Below are 25,313 nucleotides of genomic sequence, written 5' to 3'. Positions count from 1 at the left end.
TCTATCATACCATACAATTGTATAAATACCCATCCATTACAAATTTGACATAGACCAAAACTTTTACATTCAACACTATCAAATCCTATGCACTAAACTTGGCTATCATCTTAAACAGTCAATTTCGTAACACAACCTACAAGAGTAAAATGGTCTACATACAAACATAATAAACATGCTATATTAAGTATTGAACAACAACAAACAACCATTAGCTAATTTGAACAAATTTCAATATTTTTATCACCTAATCTCCAAACCCTAGCTAGCCCAAAACCATCTAAAACTACGGAGAAAATTAAAATTGAATGGATGCAATGGAGTGTTTACCTTCAATGAGCAATCCCTCGTGAAATCCTCTTTGATTTGGGTCAAAAATTGATATATTTGATGAAGGATTTAGAGGAGAGAGGCGATAGCAAGGTCTTCGGACTCGGTCCGAAAGGAAGAGGAGGAAAGGTAGAGAGAGAAAGGAGTCTGGTCCTAAGTCACGTCAGGCCCTTCTGCGTGACAGAGGCGACTTAGCGTTGCCACACATCGGCTCCATGTATAAATATGTTAAGGTTGATGTCAACGTAGCTAATCTAAAAAAAAATCAATTTAATACGTATTATTTTTAAATATTAATCTTAAGAAGGGCTAAAAGGAAAAAAAATATCCGCCACAGTTTTATCTTAAATTGCACAGTGGACTCAAAGGTGATTGACTCGAACAACTTTAGGCGTACAGCGTACATCGTCCCCTCTTTCTGTGTTATCCATCCTAATCCTTTCCATGCACCCTGATGCACTTGCCAGGCACAAAGGCAGTCAAGCAGACCACGTAGGACATCACAAGACATGTAAGAACAAACCGGAAACGAGAAAGAAATTACTTGACCCATTGTATTGGTCCAACCAAAGCAGCGTTCTCCCTCTCTCTCTCCCAAGTCCCAACCTGCAGCAAGCTGCGAACACAGCCACAAGCTGCGCATAACAGGTCCCGGGGTCACCACAGTCATCTGACCATCCAGCTTTTCTATCCGTCCCAAACACACGCAAGGCTTTCCCAAGAACCCAGAAAAAGATCAAAATAAAGCACGTAAAGTTGCAAGTCCCTGTTCTTCTCGCTGCTGTGACACGGTTTCCGATGCAGCGAAACGCGAGAATTTTTTTTACTGGTAGTCAAAAAATAAGTATTCCTACGAATGTGTCACCGCCGTCCATCAGACCCAACGACCACAAACATGGGTAAAAAAAGGCCACAGTAAAAAGAGAATCCAATGCGATGTGAAATGCTACCGGTAGTTGAAGCACATTTGCATAGGATCCTTCTCGAGCTGCTTCTCCAACCGCATCGATATTGCTTCTTGAAACATTCACAGTTACCTGCATACTATATAGAATTTCAGTCCGGAGCATTTTTGTATTTATTTGAGTGATTAGTGAGTAACCAATGGCAGTAATGGAGTAGTAGCTGTCCCTGTCCACTGAGCCCTGGCTTTTTGCACGCATATGCAGTGCTTGCGCTTGGCTGCTGCTCCGCTTGACCGCTTCCCTCCATTTCGAATTTCAAATTCCGAACGCCTCCTCCATTCCCCAACGCTCCCCCCACTCTCCCACTGCAAAGCGGCGCACGCGCACACACCCCTTGTCTCTCTCTCCCCCCCTACGAGCTGCTCGTGGTCTTGTTCTTGGCAAAGGCTGCTGCCGTGTAGGGTGTCGCTCCTCTCTTCTTGTTGTGTTTATCGCCTCTCGAGTTCCTCCGGTTGCTGCTGTTCTTGGCAAGAGCAGGAATAGATGGGAGGGTCCGGGAAATGGGTCAAATCGCTGATAGGGCTCAAGAAGCCGGAGAAGGAAGGCTGCAAGGTGAGGCAGGCATATGGATATTCTTGGTTTCTCGTGGCAAAGATTTTAATCCCCGTGTTTCTTGGGAGTGCTTTTCCAGGCCATATTCATGTTGCAGAGCATGTATTATCCCTGGAAGATTTGGTTTTTATATAGCTGAAACGGATATGTCGACACCTGCTGCTTTTCATAGTTGCAGGTTTCTCCAAAAAAAAGAAAAGATTTTACTTAGATGTGGTGGCATGTTCACACAAACTTTTTGGGGTTATGTTATTTGCCAAATTCCCTTTATAAAGTAGACAAGATCAATCTAATGTGGCCAGAATAGTGGCCACCGAAGTGTCTCTTTCATTGCTGCGTACTTGTCTAAATATTTCAGTAGTACATTGATTTCTTACCTCAAATGTGGTTTCCTGCTTCAGAAATCAGAACTAAGATTAAGTACAGTGTTTAGCTCAAAACTAACTTTTGTTCCCCTGAACAGAAGTTATTACATACCGCATTCATGTCAAGCCCCTTTCTCGTTTTCCCCTCAAATTTGAATATTAAAGTTCCAATCTTTTCCAAGATCATAGTTCAAAAATCTGGCCTTCAATTCTTTTTTTTTACACGACGAGATTTTTCTTCTGAAGTTATGATTGAAACTGAAAGTTTTGACTCCTGTTCAGGAGAAGCTGCAACTGCAAGTCCCATCTGTCAATGGAGGAGGGCGAGGCAAGGGCCGGAAGTGGAAGCTGTGGAGGAGCTCCTCCGGCGACCACGGCTCCCTGTGGCGTGGCTCGAGAGGCGGCAGCCACCGCTCGGCGGCTTCTGAGGCTTCTGACGATGCCTCCTCGGTGGCCGCCCCCGCCGACCCATTCACCGCCGCCGTGGCCACTGTCGCGCGCGCCCCGGCGAGGGACTTCATGGCCGTCCGGCAGGAGTGGTCCGCCATCCGCATCCAGACCGCGTTCCGCGGGTTCTTGGTACTCACATCACATCAACGCCTCGTCTTCTTGAATTCGTCTTGTTCTTCTTAGAGATGACATGGATTCGTGTGTGCGTGCGTTTGTGAAGGCACGGAGGGCGCTGCGTGCGCTCAAGGGGCTGGTGCGGCTGCAGGCGATCGTGCGCGGGCGGCAGGTGCGGAAGCAGGCGGCTGTGACGCTGCGGTGCATGCAGGCGCTGGTGCGGGTGCAGGCGCGCATCAGGGCGCGCCGCGTGCGCATGTCCACCGAGGGACAGGCCGTGCAGAAGCTGCTTGAGGCGCGCCGCACACAGATGGACATCCTCAGGGAAGCTGAGGTCCGCATCCTCAATGACCTCCTTACTTGATTATTCCGACTGTGAGGCACATCGAGTAGGAAGGTCTAGAACAATCGATCCTCATTGCTGCTGTGTTATTTTTTCAGGAAGGATGGTGTGACAGTCAGGGAACACTGGAGGAAGTGAGAGTGAAACTGCAGAAGCGGCAGGAGGGCGCTATCATGCGCGAGCGGGCTATCGCCTATGCGTATTCGCAGCAAGTCGACGGCGCTGCGAAATTCAATGTATGAATTATCAACAACATCTATGATTCTTCGGAAGTACCTGTGACTTTTGATCCGAATGATGTGCAAAATTTTTTGTGCTGTTCTGCAGCCGCCGAAGCTTACTTCTAATGGCCGGTTGAACCACTCCGGTTTGCTGCTCAAGCACCAGCATTTCGACAAGAACAACGGTAACTGGAGCTGGTTGGAGAGGTGGATGGCGGCGCGGCCATGGGAGAATAGGTTGATGGAGGAGCACAACCAGACCAATTCCAGCTCGCCAGACCTCCGATCTTCCAAGAATTGCGAGGATTCTTTCGGCGTCCTAGGAAACTTCTCGGAACCGAATTCAGTGAAGGTGCGCAAGAACAATGTCACCAAACGCGTCTGCGCGAAACCACCGGGAGCATCGCACCTGCACACCCACCATCAGCGGTTCAAAGCTCAGTCGATCTCGTCTCTGAGCACTGAATTGCACAACGATGAGAGCTCCGCATCGTCGTCGTCTTGTTTCGCATCCACCCCTATATCATTCTCCACCTTCGTCACATCAGAGAAGACCGAGGACAAGGACAGTGTTAGGACAAGGCCCAACTACATGAGCATGACGGAGTCTATCAAGGCGAAGCAGAAGGCGTGCAATGCCCAGAGAACGACGGCGCTGAAGCAGTCGGAGGATAGGAAGGCCTCTGGTGCCGAGTTGAAGGGTGTGCATGTGTAGTGTTCATGGATCTCCATTCTCCATGCGGAGATGAAGCCAACTTCTACATCCTCTTTAGGCTAGGATGTTCGCTAGGTGTCTTGCCACATTCTTGAGTGGCTTGGTGCTGCATTGCTGAGTTGTCTGTGTGTTGCTGGTCTCATTGTTCAACGTCGTGTTGTCGAATTGCCCCCTGCTTGGGCGCAGTCCTCATTGTCAGTGGCAGTGTCTGTAAGATAGTTCTTTGAGTAGAGAAACATTGTGGATCTGTTTTCTTGGTGTTGATTTCTGGTGGGGAAAAAAGATGAATTTACCATGTTCTTGCCTTCCTATGATTGGTGCTATGCTTTGGTCTTAACAAGATCACAAAGCTGGAAACGGTGTGCTGTACGCTGCAGTTAGTTTCCTTCTGACCTGAGATTGTCTGTTGCAAGGTACTAATGTCTGATAAAATGCGCCTTATTGTTAGTTTGCTACCAACAGGAAAGTCCATTTGAACAACTAGGCTACAAACTAGGGTCTAAGTGACTTCAATATTTTTGTTTGCCACTGAATCAGGTGATCCTACTTGAACTGCCGATGGTATGCAAGACCATCTCGAAATTTCAGATCACTTTACAATGGACAAAGGGCACTTGTTAGGCCTAGGTAATTGCCAAGACCAAGTCCTGCATATGGCATTTTGCTCCTACCAAGTAGACTACTGGTTGGTCCTTAGTGCATGATTTGGTTGCCGTATGGACTATATATGCAGGTTAAGTGGAGTAATATTTGTTTTAAAAAAATATTTTATCAGTTGTATCTATCTGAACAGGTTGAGTTAAGTTTCTATTTATTTGACTGACTCTGAGATCATATGAGTGGATGTAAAAGTTGAGACTATGAATGATTATTTGTACGAAGATAATTTTGTAACACTAATAAGTGGGCTCACATGTATGAACAGATACAAGAGCCTATCCGTTAGGCCAATCTGCAGATGTACATTTACATCCATCGGACTAAACTAAAACAGTGCATACGGACAACCAAATATATTTCTCCTTGATATTATATATATATCCACCGAGTCAGTTGCTCTTGTATAAGCAACCAATCACACCTCCTCGTTTGACATGAATCAGACACGGACACAGGGTTAGCATTGTTTGACCTCCTTGAACTGCTGATGTTTCCACATACAGACAACATAGATAATCTATGTCAAAGAACATTTCTGTCCCTGGTAATATAGGCCCTAAACCTAGTGATCTATGCGTCACATGCTAACAAATTGATAACTGAATAAAAGTCCAAAAATAAGGACTTGAACGATCTTCTTTACAATGAGTCGTTTCAAGCTGGTTTCGTTGGCCTGAACGAGGAGACATTTTATTTTTATTTCAGATAACAATGGCTAAATGACACTTTCATTGTTGGACCTTAGTACTCACCTTATTCCCTATTTAGCATAACTCTATGTATGATTTAAAGTTTGTAAGATAAAATAAATTTGTTTAAATATCTAAAATAAAAATAAAATGTCTCAACTAAAGATCATCAATCTGCATATAACTCTAGCTCAAAAATTTCTGGAGCTCTGCAAAACAGGATCTAAGGATATGTTTGGTCAGAGCTCCAGCTTCGAGATCCATACAAAATTTAGGATTTGTAGGATAAAATAAAATAATTTAAATATCTATTTCAATCCAAAATAAGAACAAGATATCTAAATCAAAGACTCAATCTATCTATAGCTCTAGCTCTAAAAATTTCTAAAACTAGAGATAATCAGTTCTAAAAAAAATTTAGAGCTGAAGCTTTGCAAGTAAAGCTTTAGAGTTTTTTTATGGTGATCCATACTACCTAAAGGTATGAGGTAGTATAAATCTAATCCGACGATCCACATAATTGGATATTTTGGTAATTGTAATAAAATTACCCACCATACTTTTGTTAATAGAAAGATCGACGTCACAAACGTCGGATCACTAACACTAGCCGATGGGTAGCAAATGAACTCTCATACCGAATGCAGATTAAAATATTAAAACGATAATAAAAAATTATTCTATTTAGAGACATATCACTACAGTTAATTACTTTCATACCATATATTTTTTTATCCAAAATAACCCTAATACTACCATACTACTCGCATATACTACCTATACTACTGGTGAGAAATGAGTAATATCCTGACTAATTTGGATCGTTGGACTCTAAAAATAAATGGCTCATATTAATTTTGGATCTTAGTAAAATTTCTCAAGCCTTCCTCTTCCTGATTGGCGAGATAAAGGGCACTGCAGAAGATTTTCAGGCTACCAATGTGCAGTTCTCATACTTTGAGGAATAACTTAAGTCCTAGATATGACATTTCACCAAGTAAACTGCTGGTTGGTCCTTAAATGACCAAGGACAAATTCTGCCGGGAATCGGACAGGGACACAAGGTTAGCCTTGTTTGACCTCCTTGAACTGCTGGTATTTCCACAAATCGACAAGAATCACAAGATAAAAAAATCTAGATCAACGAACACAGTTGCCCAGATAATATAGATCCTGGACCTAGCGATCCATGCATCACGTGCAAACAATTTTTTACTGACTAAGCCCACAAAAATAAAGACATAATCTTCTTTACAATGACTGGTTTCAAAGCTGGTTTCCTTGACCTGAGTGAGAAGAAAGAAGAGATAAGTCGAAGTTCAGAAAACAATGCTCTTTCAGAGATGCACAAAAAGTCTCGCAATGCACAATGCATCATGCTATTGGAGAAGTTGCGAAGTGTTGAGACTCTTCACTCTTGGCAATGCTCATGTTGCTTGCAAAGTGGTGGCCCTTTTGATTGCTTCCAGGTTGGCCTGAACTTGTCGCTACAATGATAGTCATACTGACAGGGCGAAAATTTTACTGATTGGTTTCCTCATCTCTATACTGAAAGTGCATTGATTGTGCTCCAGGTATCAGAATCTCACCGCAAATTTCAGGACCACTTTATTGGTCTGCTGGTCAGTCAATCAATGAGTGTACCTGCTGGGTCCAGGCATACTGCCTGGAGTGGAGCAGAGCCAGGGTGGATGAACCCATAGAGTCCTACCGTGCAAGGGTGCCATGTGATCATCAATCATATCTTATCAAAGTTAATTTCTATAATTTTAGATTATTAATTAGGTCAATAATCCATTAACTTGATCATTTATCTCACTGCGAACAGCTACGTCTTATGAATTTTCGTGTAAAGATTACTAAGCATGTTTTAGTCTTTAGGTGCAACTGAATTTTCATCACCTGTTTAAATTGTACACTATGATATAGCATATATAATATAAATAGACTCTTCACAAATCACAACTCTCCTAGATTGAACATTATTATATTTTTATGAATTTATCAAATATTTCTCTTTTATTTATAAATATTAACCATATATAACATTAATTTTGTTTTTAACAGTGCACATACAATTGTATTTAAAAAAAGATATCTTATTTTTTAAGAGTGTAATTTTAATTTTGCTCAGGGCCCTATATACTACGAGTATAGGCCTGAGCAGAGCCAGAGGGCCCGAAATTTTATTAGTACCGCTCACTATATGCAAGATCACACAAATGTGTACTCCAGAGTTCAGTCATTAGTCAACACTCAACAGTAGCTCAAATCTCAATCATACCGAAATGCTGAGGCCTGTTTCGGAAGGTGCAAAGATTGCAGAAAGCTTGCTTACATGAAACATGACATCTGGAGTACGTTGTGGACTTGGATGGAGTGGATAACACATTTCAGCAAAATTCCTATGCTGTGAAAAAACATTGCAAACATTTTTACCAAGTCGGTTTGTTACAACAAAGGCCCTCATTACAGAGTTTCGCTTTACAGTTGAAGCAAGTTTTTCAAACTAGATGTGGTCTCAAAATGTCTTGGCAGGCGATGCCACACCATCTTGGTGTCTGTCAGGATGCATCATAGAATGCAGAACCCATGCAGTAAAACACAAGACAGTGCTGCGAAGGACTGTAGCTCCTGCTCGTTCATCATGAGCATGCAACAAAACGGAATGGGACCGGACAACTGAAGCAAGTCTGTCTGTGCTTGTGCCATTCAATGAACAGCTCAGTGCGGTAGGCGTGCCGGCCTGCATCGGACTCACCTTCTATTCATTCGCAACGAACAATGGCATGCGATTGCCTAGCATAAATCAGAGGGTGAAGGGAAGAACGCTTGGTCGTCAACGTCATGCGTAAATATGCCAATGTATCAAAGAACTACGTATTTAAGAAGTTGTATCGTGAATTTACAGATTTTATGTGCTAATGTATCGCAAAATTACAAATTTAAGAAGTGTATTGCAAACTACAAATTTTTTAATATGCAGATTTATTTCAAAACTATTGGTTTAGTGTGTCAATATACCGTAAAACTATATATTTTAGCCGTGTAATATCTATAGTTTTGTGATACTTGACATACTAAATATGTAGTTTTACTATACAATGCACATAAAATATGTAGTTTTGTGTTACGACTTCTTAAATCTATAATTTTACGATACAATAATACACTAAATTTGTATATTACAATACAATTATTTAAATATGTAATTTTTTGATAAGTTTGCTAATCTATTTGTAGTTTTATTAAATTTACTCCACACGTGGATATCACGGACGAATTTAAAACCTGCGAATCCTTGCGAGGACAGCGGAGCTGATCGGTACGGTGAAGATACAATCCAACGGGTAGTAGACTAGTAGGTAGTACAGTACGAGAGCAAGGAGCCGGAGCCGCACGTGCGACAGCAAGCTGGAGACGGCGCTGTCGCGGTCGCGCGTCCCTGTCGCGGTTTCTGGTACGTACGTGCAGTGATGGGTGCTGGACGTTGGCGATGGTGAGCAGCGTTGGCTTTGTTCTCTTGCCGCGGCGCGTCCTCGATCGGTTAGCTGACCTAGGCGGCGACCTATCATTCAAACGGCGCGTTGCAATCGCCGGACCATGCATGATGCATCTCGTCCGGCCGGGACCGGAAAATAGTCTTTGTATCTACACGGTCTATTTCTATTATACATCTTTTCTACATAATACTTATTTATTTGTTAATTTTTTCATCTGCTTTATAAATTTTTTTACTTACTTGTTATATACGAATTTTAATATAAATAAATAATTTTGATAAATTATGTATCCACGTGCTTGTAGAATTTTCAGTTCGGTCGGGACGCACCGACCGACTGCTCCTACGCATCGCGTTGTTCATGGCATGAAGCTGCCGACAGCCGACCGACGCGTTACCTACTACCAGTCCTGACTTCTAGTGTATGTTGCACCATATTCCCTATGATATAGATGCATGCACAAACGCCAAATACGAAACAATATTCTACATGCCCGAGTCCTTATCACTGAGATACTTTTCTTTTTTTCCTGAACAGAATTTGATCACTGTAACAAGCAGGAACTTGGAAGGATCTGAACTCAAAGTCGATCGGCCCAAGAACCGACATTCCCTGGGCCGGATTTCAGCCCAGCAAGCATACTATTAGCCTCATGTTTGTTTGTTTCAGCTGCAATTAAAAAGCAGCATGTAGATCGTAGATTATACAAAATTAAATTATAAAAAAAATTATATTATAGATTTAAAAAATATTATAAAAATTTTAGTAAAATTTTAGTAAAATTATACTTAGTTTCTCATATACTAAAATCTAACAAGCGGATTATAAAAAAGTTATAATAAAAAAATAATTATTTATTTTAGTTTCGAATGATAAAAGCTAAAAGGTACGATCCGAAGTTGAAACAAACATATCTCATTCTTCATCATACATTCATACTCATCCGCTGGAATTTTTTATTCTGTAAATAAAAATTATAAATATATGTATTTATTTTGAAAATTTTCAAATCTAGATTATTATCACACGAGTCCGATTTGCAATTTAAAAAAAATCCCTGTCCGCTCGGCTTTACAAGTTGCCTAGTTGGCATCGAATCGCTGCCGTGCGATCGACCAGCGAACGAATCGCGACGCGTGATCTGGAAGCGCAAGAAACTGGATGGCGATTGACGACGGGGTCTAGAGGCTGCAAATTCTCGCACGGTCGAGATCGCGTGTGAGACGTCAGAGGCTAAGCTTGACGTCGCGTGACGAGGCCAAATCGTCAGAACGATTAGGATCGACGATGGTGACTCGTTAACTTTGGCACGCGCGCCGACACGGCTGCTTAAAACCTTGCCGGCGCACGCAACCAGCAGCTAGCGATCGAGCAGACGACTCCCCGTCGCGGCGTGCGCGCGGTTCCAAGTAATCTGAGAGAATCGTCTTCTTCCGGTCGATACGTACGTCAAGGTACGATGGCAGGACGCGGCCAAATCTTGGCACGAGCAAAGAATGCGGCGTGCGTGCGTGCCGGCGAAGCAATCGAAACGAGGGCAGACGACACGGCTCGATCGGTGGGCTCACGCTGGCGTGCCGTGGCGTCCCGTTGTGGCACGGCCGGTCCAAAGATTTTGATGATACAGAATGAAATTAAAAACATGACACCATGAAATTAAAACATAAAAAGTAATTAATATATAAATTGTAAATATAATATTTTATATATTAAACATTTAACAGTACATGGCATCAAGAACGAGTTGAAAATTAATAAAAATAAATTACCGGTTGAAAACTAGTGTAAAGATATAAAAACACCAAAACAACTTAAAGAAATCTTACTAATTATCATATAGGACTCGCAAGAATTTGTATGCTCAATCCATCAATTGATACGAGATGATCACGCCGATCGTCAAAGTCACAGACTAAGGCAGGACTGCACGAGAATATGAGATGATCAGTCGATAGTCGATCAAATATTTAGATCATGAGATGACAAGACGACTCGTCACCGATTAGTCGATTACTCTGCGCCACCAAAGGTCAAGTCGTTAAACTCACCAGAACCGAATCAACCGATTGGCAAATGGCGATTCAACTCCTGAATTCCGCTTGTTGTAATCCTGTCGACATGCCCTTGGAGGCTCGCACAGTCTCACTTGGACTCTTAGAGTCCCGCCATAGCGCCTGTGTTTTAGAGGCTTGGGGCAAATGCAGGGCATGTGAAGGGGCTGAGTTTTAGGGGCTTGGGGTAGCTATCCCGCTCCCAGGGCAAGCCCTGGGGCAACACGAGCGAGGCGATCGCCCCGAGCCCTCAAAATTCAAGGGCTCTATTCAGGTATGTATATGTATTGGCATGTCCTGCTACCTATCAATTCAGCTCAAGTCTGTACGTTGCACAACCTGCTAGCAAGTAACAATCAAATCCAAGTGAATCCCTAAATCTACAAATAGCTTAAGACCTAACATTGCGTTACTTAGTAACCTAACCCAGCAAACCATGGATGATGGATCGTTTCCAAATTAATGAAGCATCGTTCACAAGCTTGATCGTGTGGTATTGCAATCATACCATCGTCGACCCCAGTCAAATCGATTCCAATTCCCAGCAGCAGCAGCGATCATGATATTCACCTATTCCCCTCCCCTCTTCTTGACCTCTCCATGTCTCCATCCAAAATGGCACATCTGTAACAGCTCACCTGATCCTCCTCCTCCTAAAGCTCAAGATCGATCGTCCAAAATTAGCGAAGGCCTAATCTCCAACCTCAATCACGGTAAGCCATTGTTCACATGTTCCCCTCCCTTCCTTTCCTCCTAATCGCCAGCAAGCAGGGTCCCATGCTCAATCGAATCAAGGGAAAATCTCTAACCGGATGATTTTGTTTATTTAATTCAATTCTTTTACATCTTTGCACTAGTTGTCAATTGTTGATGGCTTTAATTTCAATTTTTAGGACTGTTTGAATCCAATTATTATTGTGTGATAAAATGTTATCTATGAAGCATGTAATAGCAGTGAAAAAGGAAAAAAAAAGAAACAAGTTGATAGAGTCACATAAATAAGACATTTGAAAAAAAGTTAATACCTAAAATATTATATTTATAATTAATATATAAATATTTTAATATTTATGTTCAATAGAAACTCTACTTTAATTTGCTCTAAGCCATAAAATCTTAGAGTCGGCGCTGCTCGCTCCCTTACACCCACCAACAGGGCCGGCCCTGCGCTCCAAGCACGGCAAGTATTGGCAGACCAGTTCAAGGCACCGTGCGAGTATTAAGGTTTACAAATTCGTTTCCCCAACGAAAACTGATCTCCGGCGGTTACCGGAAAATCACGGTAACCGTGATAACAGGGCAAAATTCGGTGAGAATTCACTCAAAATTCACTCGATCAAATTTAAAATTCGGTTATCAACCGCATTTAACAATTTATCGAGCGATTTTCTCGAATTTTAGTGTATTTAACAAACAAAAAAATAGCTTAACCTTGTAAAATCAATAACTAATTCATCTGAGCTTCAAATCAAATGAAACAAATTTTGTTGGTTTCCTTGTAACATGATCTACATGATAAAAGTATTTATACTCATAAAAAGCTGAATATTTTCTATGAGAAAATGTATTTTCTAAACCAAGTTAAATCATATTTTACTCTTTGCTAATCCAAAAATCATGAAACTAATTTTGTTAGTCTTCTTACATGATCCTATGTCTTTTAAAAATACATGAACTCATGGAATAGTTATTGTAACATGCAAGATTGTGTAAATATGTTGCAACTAGATTAATTCATAACTAACCCATCACACCTCCAAAATTAGTGAATCCACTTTTATTAGTTTACTTATACTATGCTTTATATAGGGAAAATAATGGTAGACAAGAAAAAGTTAATTAAAGTGTTGTTCCTTAACATATTCACTTTATGCTTCTTAACTTTGTAAAAATCATAGAGAAATTAATAAAACTCTAAATGAAGTGAAACTAATTTTAAATATCCTCTTAAGATACGCCCTACACAATAAAAATATGTGTTTGCATGTTAAAGTTTTTCTTAACATGAGTTAAGAAATGACCTGCACGCTTCAAGTTTTTTTTTCAAATTTTCTTCCTATAAAATATGATGCAAACGATATTATTTTTTTAAAAAAAAAATCACATAAGTTACTAGAATTATCTCTAGTTTTTTAGAATTCTTCTAATTTTTTTATCTTTTTTAATTTCTTAATTCAAATTTGATAACCGGTCAATTTATATTATTAAAGCGGAATGATAAAATCGGTTACCGCGTTAACGCTGAGGCGTAAGCGTGAATACGCTTACTTGCCTCTAAAGGTTCGCCTCTGGATGCGTCGTGCGTCCGGGATATAAACTTGCATGCCGTTCTGGAACTTGGACTCTGTCGTCGCACGTTTCCATCTTCCAATACAATATGGATCGGAGTACTGAACACGCACATATACGCGGCGAGTACACCGTGTTTTGTTGTACCGGTAAGTTTTCTGTTTCTTCGTGCACACGCCACCGGCTCGCGGGTCTGGCTTCCTCTCGTGACCGATCAGCGAGCCGGTCAGAAAATGGTTTCGGGTTCTCGATCGATGGGAGATGTGCAACGGGATCGGTCATCCATCACTAATATACATACACGCCTGTTCTTTTTTCTGTAAAAGCCACCAGCTGGTCGAGCGAGAAACATAACCCTTGGGCACTCTAGCAAAATACACATATTTTATTAAAACTCTTTAAAAATTTAGTGAAAAAATTAAAAGAAAAAGCACATAGCTCGCGACATGATCACATAAATTGTCTCGTTAAAAACTTTAACACGAGAAACTTTAGAAAAACTCATTTAAGGAAAAAAGAGTATAATCCACTAAAATGTTTGATACAATGTTTATGATTAACTTAGCATTTAATCTTCTTGACTAAGATTTAATTTTTTTTAGCGATATTATGTGCAAAATCTCTCCTAAAATATGGAAACTCTCTAAATCTCATCATCCTAATATCACAGATACATCTTTCAAAACTAGATGTAGGAAGAGACTTAATGAATAAATCTGCAAGATTTTCACATGATTTGGTATATATTATCCTTATTTCATTTATTTTATGTAATTCATGAGCATAAAAGAATTTGAGATTAATATACTTCGTTAAGTTGTTTTCTACACATTTCGATTGCGCTTGCACAATATATGTAACATTATCTTCATGGATAATGGTGGGGTGTTGTAGTGTTCAAAATATATGACTATTGGATATGATTGATCACTCTTCTAATGCATACGTATTCCGTTGTGGTTTCATATAAAGTTATTATTTTCGAGTGTTTCATCGAAGTAGATACAAAACTTTGTTTTTGACTATTTTAAGAAAAATTACAGTTCCACCATATAAAAAAACATAATCAGTCTGTGATTTCGCTGTATGCGGTCTGACAAATACCCAGCATCTGCATATCCAACCTGACTTAAAATTCTGATTCTTTATGTAGAAAAAACCTAGACCTTTCCTACCTTACAAGTAACGCAGAATATTCTTTACGTCCTTCCGATGCCTTTAGTGGGCTCTACACCGTATTAGGAATTCCGGTCCTAATACTTCCTACCTAGGTCTATAGGGATCTTGATCGTTTGCAATGACCTTTCGACCATGAGGATTTTAGCGGGAAATGATTTTCAAGATCAAACCGCTCTAACACCTTCTGAGTACAGTTGGACTGATGTACTAAAATTCCATCTGTCACATGCTCTAGCCACAGGTCTAAGCAAAACTTGATTTTACCCAAATCTTTTATTTTCAATTCATACTTCAAGTACAAGCTTGCTTCTTCTATTTCTTCTTCTATACCGATGATATTCAGATCATCTTCATATGCAAAAATCTATCTTGGGATCTGACTGTTTCAACCCATATAACGACTTTTTCAATTGTACGCTATAAATATGTCTATTTCTTCTATCCTGATTCAGCAATGGTATTTCTTTAGGTACCTTCATGTAAATGCCTGAATCTAGGTTCCCATAAAGATATGCGGTCACAATATCTATAAATTTTATTTTTAACTGTAGGTTGACTGCCATTGAGATTAAATATCAGAAGGTAATGCCACTCATCATCGGGAAATAGGTTTCTTCATAATTAACATCTAATCATTGAGTGAAACCTTGTACCACTAGTCATGTTTTTTACCTCATAATTTTATTTCTTCCATTCCTATTACGAACAAAACACACTTGTATCCTACTGGTTGGTGTGGGGAGGTGTGCGGCATACTGGTCTAAAAACATCTCTTTTATTTAGGGACAACAGTTTAGTTGTTATTGCTTTCTGCTAGTCTTCCCAATCTGACCTCATTCTTCATTCAGTGAGTGATACAGGCTCAGGGTCATGATCTATGACTATGACAATTTTATTTGCTAAGTATGTGTTGATTATTGTGGTTGCTCTATTCCAGAATTCTCCTAAATTCACATAGTGTGTTGCTATTTCATCATGGGTTCTACTTTTAGGTGCTTCTACATCTTACTCTTCATAATTTCTTTTAGGTGTACTTTCAGGTGTTTCTTCATTATTTTTTACTATTGAAGCAAGACCCTTTAGTTTATCAACGTCAGTTTCTATTTCAGCGCATGGCCTTTCTATCCTTCTAATCGAACTTGAAATTGGATTAAGAAGAAAGCAATTGTGAAAATGTGTATTTTCGCTGGTTTCTTCATGCTTTGAAAGATTCAAATTTGGTATGCCTACTTTTTAAGGTTCTATACCATCGTCATATCTCAACTGGCTACCCTTTATTTTTCTTTAGAGCATTTTTATGATCGTCTATGGTAAACTCATATTTTCCACTTTCCACATACGTCTTCGGCTATTTGGGACTTGAAAAACCGAATTTCTTATCCTTTATTTATTTTTTGGAGCTCCTAGGACAAGATGAGGGATAACCTCTTTTCGTACTTTCACCATCTCCGGTGTATTGCGTGTAGGTACATACGACTTAGTCGAGCTCTTCAAATGACAAAAATGATCAGGCAGATTATCTGGTAATTTCTGCAAAATAATATTTTTCTTTACTTTATCATCTGTTTCACTAGTGTGAGGATCATGTACCGTAATTTATTCGGCCTACCAAATAATTTCCCGATATTCTTCATCCAAGGATATATTTCCTTCCCCTAATGACAAAAAAATATTTTCATCAAAAATGTAATCAGTGAAGTGGGCCGTATGCAGATTTTTAGTTGTTGGTTCTTAATATCGGATTATGGATGCAGTCTCATAACTGATATATATTCTAACTTTTCTCAAATGTCCCATAGCTATTCGCTGTGGCGGCGATATCGACACATAAACCATTCATCTAGGTTTGCTTAAATGAGAAATTTTTGGAATTATCCCTTGCACTAGTTGCATAGTTGAATGGATGTTATAGAGGGATAGTCTATAATTAGTGAGAGTTGCTACATATAAGATTATATGTCCCCAACATGTAGCAGGTAAATTACAATGCTGCAACAAAGGTCTACCAATAAAATTTATTCTTTTAATCAACGCTTCGGCTAGTCCATTCAGAGTGTGGATATGGGGTACATAATGTTCAACTTTAATTCCTATACCAATGCAATAATCATCGAACGCTTTAGAAGTAAATTCTTCAGCGTTGTCCATTATAATGGATTTCACGCGATGATCCAAAAATTATTCCTGCTTTGTATGATCTGCAAGATCAGCTTTGCAAAGACGTGATTGCGGGTAGATAATAGACATACATACGATCGTCGCCATGGGCCTGTGCCTCGACCTCCCTCCCTGGCCCTTATGCAGGTCGTCGCCCGATCCCTGGAGTGGTGAGCTATCGTTCCAGGGAGTAGTATAAGAGGTTTCTTGACTCGCTCAGAGGTAGGTAGAGATGAGGGTCCGACAAACTCTTTCTGTCAATTTCACGTTAGTTACTTGAGCCAGGGAGGATAAGGCAGGCATGTGCCTGGATAGTTGGTCTGATTGGATGTAACTAGTTGGCTTGTAATCCTTCCTTTTTATGAATGAAAAATGTTGAGGTTTCATGACGCCCGTCTTTGTCCCATCCCTCTTGCTAGTCAGGTTCTTAGGGTGTAGAACGGCTCCTAGCTTAACAAACCCGTTGGTGGCGACCAACGCTCAGACCGAGTGAGGGTGAGTAGCCTTTTTTGTTGCTTCCACCCGTTCGTACCCCCGTTATCATGCGGGATGGGGCTTTGTGTTGTACTGGGGTGCCTTGTTGTTTGGCAGATCCTGTCATGGCCGTTAAGTGTGGTCGCATGTTGTGGTTAAAGAATTAACCTATCGGGAGCCTGTTGCCGGTCGGGGAGTCTTGCAAAACAGGGAGTTTGGTTTTTTGAATCTTAGAACTTACAAGTCGTATGGCACACTCGTCCGGAAGGCCCTGGAAAAATAGAGAATCATGCCCATTTTCGAGCGACCCTACACATAGAACTTGCGCAACAAAGTGATGTTCCAGGAGTTGTGTAATTCCCGATCGTCCTCTATGGCCCACCTGACCGCACTAGGCTGGGTGACATTGACCACCTTGTAGGGCCCTTCCTACTTAGGGGAGAGCTTGTTCTGACCTGTCTTATTCTGAATTTGCATAAGGACAATGTTACCTACAACCAGTGTTCGTTCTCGTACCTTCCGGTTGTGGTAGCGTCTGAGGCTCTGCTGATATCGGGCGGCTCGAATTAGAGCACGATCGTGGAACTCTTCGATCAGGTTTATGTCATCCTCTTGTAGCGTCACCTGGTCGTCGTCCGAGTAATTACTGACTCGAGCCGACTGGAGGGCGATTTCTGAGGGGAGTATGGCCTCCGCGCCAAAGACCAAGAAGAAATGGATCTCCAAGTACAATTCGGACATCCGACGCACAAGTGAGATAGTTGCAGCAATCTGCACTCAGCTTAGTGAACTCCATGTTCATGATGCGAGCCATCTTCGTATTTTAAATGACGCAAGTATTACTGCTAGTAAAGTTACATCATGTTACTAAATAGACAATGTATAGGGACGGTTTTTGGTTTCTGGTTGACAGCGAGGCCACCATTTTCATGCCAACGATGTGCCGTGCACCCCCTTTCCACTTTTTTCTGATCTGTGCAGGGGTAGTCACCGGTTTCCAGGCTGATGACGAGGTGGAGCGGGTGGTCGTCGGTTCTGGGCCGAGGACGAGGTGGCAGCTGTGAGCCCCACTATATCTGCTACTCAATGGTATAGATCTATTTTTACTGTTCATTGCTACATGCTACTATTGATGCGTATGCATGCTATACAATTCACAGATCTACTTAGTTGTGAAAAACAGTAGCATCGAGAAAATGTGCTGGACGATCTCGTATCTTTCAATCCTTGCGAGCGATTCATGTCGCGTAGGGTATATAGGCTAGACTATGACCTACCCGCTTGACGACGAAGTTGATGCAGTGCAGATCTATTCCGCTAATTTTGTTTCCGGCGGAGCTTCGTGCTGATAACGTGTTAAAAAACCATTGCTATCGAGTGTAGTCTAGCGATTCTCTGAGATAACGATTGTAAAAGAGAGACACAATATAAGAAAAATATTGTCTATTTTTATTAATTTGTATTTACAATAAGAAATGTTACCTTATATATTTTGCCAAAAACTCTAAGAGATAGAATTAATCCTCGATAAATAGACACTTATTCTAAGAAACCTAAATCTTTAGGGATCCAGTTAGACCTAAATTCTATTATAAAACTCTAGTTCCTAACAAACAGGAGGCTGCCATTAATCAATCATTTTAATTCTCTTTTACAACCGCAAAGCAAATTAAAATCGACCGGCTAGGCGTGGACACCGACCGAACCCGACAGTTCTTCGTACACGCCGCCGTCGACTGGAATACGAACAAAGGTACGGTGTCCGTATACACAGTCATACGTATACGTACGATGTACAGCTAGGGGCGCAGCGAGGCTAGCTCCAAATATACTAGGTCAATGATTACTAAATATTTATTTAATCCACAGCACCAAAGCACTCGTACTAATAACCTGCTCACACCGCGACTGATTTGACCTAATCATTTCTGGCGCCGACGGGCGAGGCCAGGTCAGCCCGGCTGGGCGGATGACTGGACCGGGCTCGCTCTCCTCTCCTGCTCCTGCCCCTGCCCCTGCCTCGATCGTGTGCGGCCGGCCGGCGACTCACCGGTGCCGGCCGGCAGCTTTCTGCAGCTAGCGCAGGTACGCATACGCACACGGGAGGCCGCAGTCACTCACGTATTAGTTGTACACGTACCGACGTACGCGCCCGCCCGTATAGGACACAGAAGCTAAGCCCCCCGCTGCTACGGCGTGCACGTACCGACGACGTACGTATCGGCGGGAATGAACCCTGCAACCACCGGGACCCCGACCAGCTAACCGACTGTACTCGCATCGACAGGCCCGTGTACGCTCCACATCAACCTTCCATCCATCGATCATGGATCGTTCGCCACGGAAAAGATCCTCTGACAGGAAGAAAAAAGTCATCGGTGAACAGTATTTTCTGTGAGGTGGTGATCAGTACTGTGATCATGGATCGTTCGCCACACCACTGCGAAAGCCGATCGACGGTCGCCGGTACACATTTGCATGCAGTACTTGCACCTGCTATATATGCTGATCTGATCAATGCTAGCTCACACTGTCACACGCTACGGATTGACTCGATCTATCGTGTATAAATCTCTTCTTTGTCCAACGGTTTTTTAAATCTCTCGGCTGTAATTTCACCTTGACGTGGACCAGAACTCAGAAGCCAAAGAAAAAATTAATTATATATCTCAAAGTTGATTGATCTTTAATATATATATATAATAGAGACTAGTTTGATCGTATTGAGTAAAGAGGTAAATAAATAGTAAAATATAAACATTATTATAAACTATCTTATGTGAGACATATGATCAAATGATAATCAACATTAAACATATTATTAAAGGTTGATCAACTTAGAATATATGATCAATTTTTCCGAGCGAATGCTATACCTGCATCATTTCATGTGAGATCGATTCCGTGTGATTCGCAAGCCAAAAAAGAAAATCGCAATGAGCGAAACACCAACACCAACAGCGATAATGACGTGGAAAAAACTTGTTAAATGCGCGTGGAAAAAACTTGTTAAATGTGCTGGTGGACTCGCAGTTCCCGCGTTTGGTGATGCTACGTAGGCGCGCAGCTGCACCGCCCCCTTTGGGCTCCTCCGCAGCGGCGGTTGGTGCAAGTGTGCTGTCCGGGCCCCACGCGTCCACATCCAATCTCCACGGCACCGCTGGCTCCCCCGCTGACACCCTGGCCCCGCACGGATCACCCAGCGCATATGCGCGTCCGCGTCCGGATCCCGTGCGGGCGGCCATTAAAAGCCACGGCGCCGAACGAGAGGCCCTGTCGCCTCGGGGCGGTTGAAATTAACGAAGCCGAAGACGAGCGCCCAGGAAAGCAACCGACGCACTGCCCCGCCTCGTCGGTGGCCGGGAACAACCCGACAAGAGCAGCGAAGCCGGCAGGGCAAGGACCTAGGAGAGGAGTGGGATCGCGCCGCGAGGTGGAGGCGGCGGCCGGGATGGTGGCTAGGAAGGCGCCGGCGGGCGCGCGGCGGAGCGGGGTCCGTGTGGGCCCCGCGAGGCTGGAGGGCCTCCCCGCGGCGTGGCTGGGCGCGGCGGCGGTCAAGGTGAAGTGGCCCGCGGCCGGAGGGGCGCTCTCGCAGATGATCACGGGGAGGTGGGCGCGCGGGGTCACCGCGGTCGAGGCCGTCGGCGCCGACGGAGCCGTTCGGTGGGAGCCTCGAGACGGCAACCGGTACAGGTTCGATGTCGAGCCGGCCGGCGCGCGGGGGCGGCCGGAGCGCGGCGTGTTCTTCTCCATCCTCTATGTAAGCGCTATGTTCCTCTCCTGATTTCTTCAAGCAAAAATCAATCACATAGCTTATGCTTGTAATCTAGTATTATTGTTTAATAGCGGCAAGCTTGTCTTATTCATGCATACTCCATTGGCAATCACTAATTTTGCTAGATCTTCTGATAGAAATAATAACACTGATTTAAACTCTGGACATGTTTTGTTTAAGGTGTCTTGATTTCATTTTAGTTTCTAGAAACATGAGCAAGTTAATTTTTTAATTTTAATTTTATTCTTTTTTTAATCGAACTGTCGTTGATATTCTGGCGCCGCATTGGTGATAAGGGGTGTGGATACCATTTCGTGTGAATTGGAAGTTTGTGACCGCAGCTTGGATGTGGAATGCTTCAGGTCAATGCATAGCTTTTTTTGATGTAGCGGTCGGGATTTGGGGAGGACAAGTCAATGGTTGGGCTAAGCATGGATCAATAATTCATAACTTAGTGCTCAGTTGAAGAAAAAATAATCACCTTTGGTGGGTGCATTTTGTCAAAAGTTTTAGTGTGAGGCTTGAAATCGTGAACAGAGGATGGGGCCACTGGGCCGTTCTTATTGGTCCGGCCTGTTTGACTTCAGTTATGCTTAGTTTTTTAGGTAGCAAGATCTATGTCATGATTTTAATTTTGACGATTAAGTTTGATCAGTACCTCTCGCTTTCTTGTTTGTTAAAGTTGCATTTCATAGATGTTGCCCTTCCTTTTAGTGTTGATAATATGTGGTTTGTTGGTTTTCTTGTGTGGCTTCAGTTCTATTCCAATTTATCGACTTTTAACTTCTTGTAAACATTTTTTCTTTTTTTCCGAGAGTAATCCAAATATTTTTGTAAGTGGTCAGTAAAAGTAAAACTTTTATGAGCTTTGTATCACAAGGACATCCTAATGTTGGGACCTCCCATGCAACAGAACCAAAGTAGGAATCAAAGCATATTTAGGTTCCTTCCAAAGCAGTAGTTTTGAGGAGTACTAGCATTTATCTGTCAGGGAATTCTATTCCTTTGCCATTTGGGGCAATCTTTCAGACTTACAGTGCAATCAGAGTACCAATCAAGGCATCTATCTTTTAGGTTCCTTTTGTGAATGCGTATGCTTGTAATCATCGAGGCTGGCAATAAGAATTGCTTTGCGATGCAGGGATTCCAAGAACAAGGAAGGGGCAAAGACCTGGTGAGGCTTGAAGAGATCGGGACAGCCATGATAAGCCTGGAGGAGTGCTGCTGGGAGATGCAACTGCAGCAGCAACAGCAGCAGCTGGTGGCTGTCCCCATAAGGGTGAGGAAGGATGGATGGGCAAGTGATGCCATGCTTTATGTAAGCAATATCTTCCTTTCCCCCACTCTCCTCTTTCAATTGTTGGCAACCAGCATCTCCAGTGGAATTACTTTGGGTTTCGATAGCTTATGTGACTATGTTTGCTGGAATTAACAAAGTTGTAACGAAGGAATTGCATGGTTGATTCAGGTTAATGTGGAACTCGTGGATGTGAACACGCCCTCGGAAATCGAAAGAGCTGTCTCTTTTAGGGAGAAGCCAAGAATGAACCTGGTGCCGAGAATGCGGGACAACAGGAAGAGCATGGAGGCAGCAACCTATCATGAGGTTCTTGATCTGAAGCAGTTGCTTGACTTGGCTGAAAAGGAAGGGAAGGTGGCCGTGTTCGGAAACAAAAGGAACTCCGACAGCAGCAGCATGAGCAGCATGAGCAGCAGTAGCAGCACAATTAGCCTCAGCAGTGCCAGCACAAGTGGTGGCGCGAGCCCGGAGCCCGCCTCGACGTCGAAGCGCCGGTTCCTGCCATGGACGATGAGGAGCAGGGACTTCGACAAGAGGAGCAACGAGTCGCTCTCCCAAGAATTGCCCATGAAATGCATGGTGAGTTTCTGGTACATGATGAAATGAAATCTGTACTGATCATATGCATTGGCATTGGTGATGTGAGCATTAAACGTGTAACGACGATCTTTGTAGGATGACGATCCGGCCGGCAGCTGGGAGGCGCGCGAATTCAGGAGCAGGGACGCGGAGACGAAGCTCAAGACGCCGGTGTTCTTCGCGTCCATCGACCAGCGCGACGGCAGCGCCGGCGGGGAGAGCGCGTGCACGGCGCTCGTGGCGGTGCTCGCCGCAGCGCTCCACGCCAATCACCCGACGATGCCCACCCGGCCAGAGCTCGACGCGCTCATCAGGGATGGCTCGTCGGAGTGGAGGAAGCTCTGCGACGACGAGGCGCACATGGCGCAGTTTCCGAACCGGCACTTCGACCTGGAGACCATCCTCGCGGCGAGGACGAGGCCCATCGCCGTGCAGCAGGACAAGGGGTTCGTCGGCTTCTTCCAGCCGGAGAGCTTCGCGTCCCTGTCCGGCGCCATGTCGTTCGAAGACATCTGGCGTGAGATCAGCAGCGGGAGCCGCGAACCGGGGCGCGCAGACGTGTACATCGTGAGCTGGAACGACCACTTCTTCGTGCTCAAGGTGGAGAGCGACTGCTACTTCGTGGTCGACACGCTCGGCGAGAGGCTGTTCGAAGGCTGCGACAAGGCCTACATGCTCAGGTTCGACGGCACATCGGAGATGCACTCGCTGTCGACGCCCGACAAGGAGGAGGTGATCGTCACCGGGAAGGAATGCTGCAGGGAGTTCATCAAGAGGTTCTTGGCCGCCATTCCGCTCAGGGAGGAGCTGGAGATCGAGAAAAAGGGCACCGGTGGCATGGACGGCGGTGCGCCGCACCGGCGGCTGCAGATAGAGTTCCACTTCACAGTCCTGCAAGAAGGCGAACAAAGATGATCAGATGGTGATCTGAAAGCAGCGGGGGATGTTTCTTTCCTGATTGCATTGTACTAACATAATGTAAATTCATCTACAGTATAAAAGAAACAGGAAATTGCAGCACTAAAAATTACAGGATAGGATTGTTGGTTTTCTTTGTTCCATTTGGATAGGAAATAGGAAGATGAAAATACAGAATACAGAGTGCTGGCCTATCTTACTTTTTTTTCGGTGGGGTTGGTCCATTTCTTGATCGCTTCACTTGTCAAATACCATTTTTGTAAGCCAGATCAATATTATAAATTACTTGCCTACCTCCTGTGGAAATCTGATTCATTTGCATAAACTTTGAATGAAATTCAGGTGGCTTCTGTTACTAACCAATGAGATGTGCCCTTCGGATGAGATGTTGGTTCGGAAGGAATGGACATGAACTTGTATGTTCATCATGTATAAATTTAAGGTTCAATGCAAAGAAAGATGACGTATCTCATTTCTTGAGTTCATCTCTTTATCTACAATGTTCTTTACATTCACAAGGTAAGCAACAATGATGACTTCATCCGTAATCCATGAAGTTCTTACCCCTCTAATATAATATTGTCCTTCATCTTCTTCCCCAATCGCACCGTCCCATGTATCACCGTTATGCCCACCACAACCTTCGTCCTGGCTATGGTTATCGCTCTCATCACGGCAATTGACAGTGTCTCCATGGTGCACGTCAGAACGTGCACAACAACAGTGTTCGCGTTGACTCATGCCATGGTGCACACCACAGGGTGCGTGACACCCACAATGCGTGTCATGGTGGGGGCACCTCTTCAAGGTGCGACGGCGGCACCCTTAGATGCAATGCCACTTGTTGGCGAGTGTGTCCACAACACAGCTCAGATGGTAGCGTCCCTCCCGAATGACGATGAAGGCGGCACAACCTCAACACCGACATGCTCCTCCTTCCCGTTCACCCTCGATGGTGGATCCACCAAATCCCGAGGGGGGGAGGGGAGGGAGGTCGTCGTCTCCTTCACGGTTGCGGCGATGGCCTCCAACGGCACCAGATCCATCAGGTCTGGTGGCCGCCTAGTCACCGCAGAGGCGAGGGTGACCTTCACAACCATGGAAGCCCATTGCGGTGCCTCTCCCTTCTACGCCTCCTCGGTGCTTCACCACGTCGACAATGTCATTGTGTCCGTCCCAGCCACCTCCGTTGCAGCACCATCTCCTGCTCGCCATGTCTGCTGCATGGTGGCGGGGGTGGCCAACCGACGTCCGGGACTTGTTCGCCACCCATGGAATCTAGTGGCTCTTGAGCTCAATGCTGACGGCACCCCTTCCGACGGCACCTAGTGCATATAGGAATGATGTAATACCCGATCTATTAATGTTTCTAGTTTCGGACCATATAGTCTAAGTGTTATGTTGTGGTGGGTTTAGTATTACCTTGATAGCTTTAATAGGTTTGGGCCAGCTTATAAGCTTCTATATTCCAAATATAGCATCTCCAGGTTAACCCTTTTACATAAAACATGGATGAAAAAAATAAGCTATATGTATGCGGGCTCACCCTATAAGTGGACTGGGATGTAAGCGAATTTTGAATGCGGAGTGTTATAGATGGCATTCAGAGTCAACCCTCCTTACACGAGTACATACGTATTGGCCTGTGGAGTGGACATGGCATGACCGTGACACCGATGGAAGA

General features: G+C 43.4%; 3 protein-coding genes across 4 annotated transcripts; all 3 read left to right on the top strand.

Moving 5' to 3' along the window:
* The first annotated feature begins 1,346 nt into the window (after positions 1-1,346).
* LOC133898584 (protein IQ-DOMAIN 6-like) lies at positions 1,347-4,343 on the top strand. The gene is made up of 5 exons (XM_062339288.1): positions 1,347-1,847; positions 2,495-2,791; positions 2,883-3,110; positions 3,218-3,355; positions 3,447-4,343. Exons 1-5 carry the CDS (start codon positions 1,779-1,781, stop codon positions 4,053-4,055), a joined length of 1,341 nt encoding a protein of 446 aa, XP_062195272.1. The 5' UTR covers positions 1,347-1,778; the 3' UTR covers positions 4,056-4,343.
* A 15,907-nt stretch (positions 4,344-20,250) lies between these two features.
* Positions 20,251-23,922, top strand: LOC133898557 (uncharacterized). The gene is made up of 4 exons (XM_062339269.1): positions 20,251-20,817; positions 21,974-22,150; positions 22,301-22,711; positions 22,808-23,922. Exons 1-4 carry the CDS (start codon positions 20,266-20,268, stop codon positions 23,624-23,626), a joined length of 1,959 nt encoding a protein of 652 aa, XP_062195253.1. The 5' UTR covers positions 20,251-20,265; the 3' UTR covers positions 23,627-23,922.
* A 69-nt stretch (positions 23,923-23,991) lies between these two features.
* LOC133898566 (uncharacterized) lies at positions 23,992-25,265 on the top strand. Of its 2 annotated transcripts, none has more exons than XM_062339276.1 (2): positions 23,992-24,148; positions 24,390-25,265. In XM_062339276.1, exons 1-2 carry the CDS (start codon positions 23,992-23,994, stop codon positions 24,956-24,958), a joined length of 726 nt encoding a protein of 241 aa, XP_062195260.1. In that variant the 3' UTR covers positions 24,959-25,265. The 2 variants fall into 2 exon arrangements, with proteins under 2 accessions (XP_062195260.1, XP_062195267.1); XM_062339283.1 differs by having other exon boundaries at positions 24,026-24,148; positions 24,316-25,265.
* The last annotated feature ends 48 nt before the right edge of the window (positions 25,266-25,313 follow it).

This window comes from Phragmites australis, chromosome 2 (genome assembly GCF_958298935.1).
Source record: "Phragmites australis chromosome 2, lpPhrAust1.1, whole genome shotgun sequence".
Lineage (NCBI taxonomy): Eukaryota > Viridiplantae > Streptophyta > Magnoliopsida > Poales > Poaceae > Phragmites > Phragmites australis.
The sequence above is the reverse complement of the archived record's forward strand: the minus strand, read 5'-3'. Positions and strand labels throughout refer to the sequence as shown.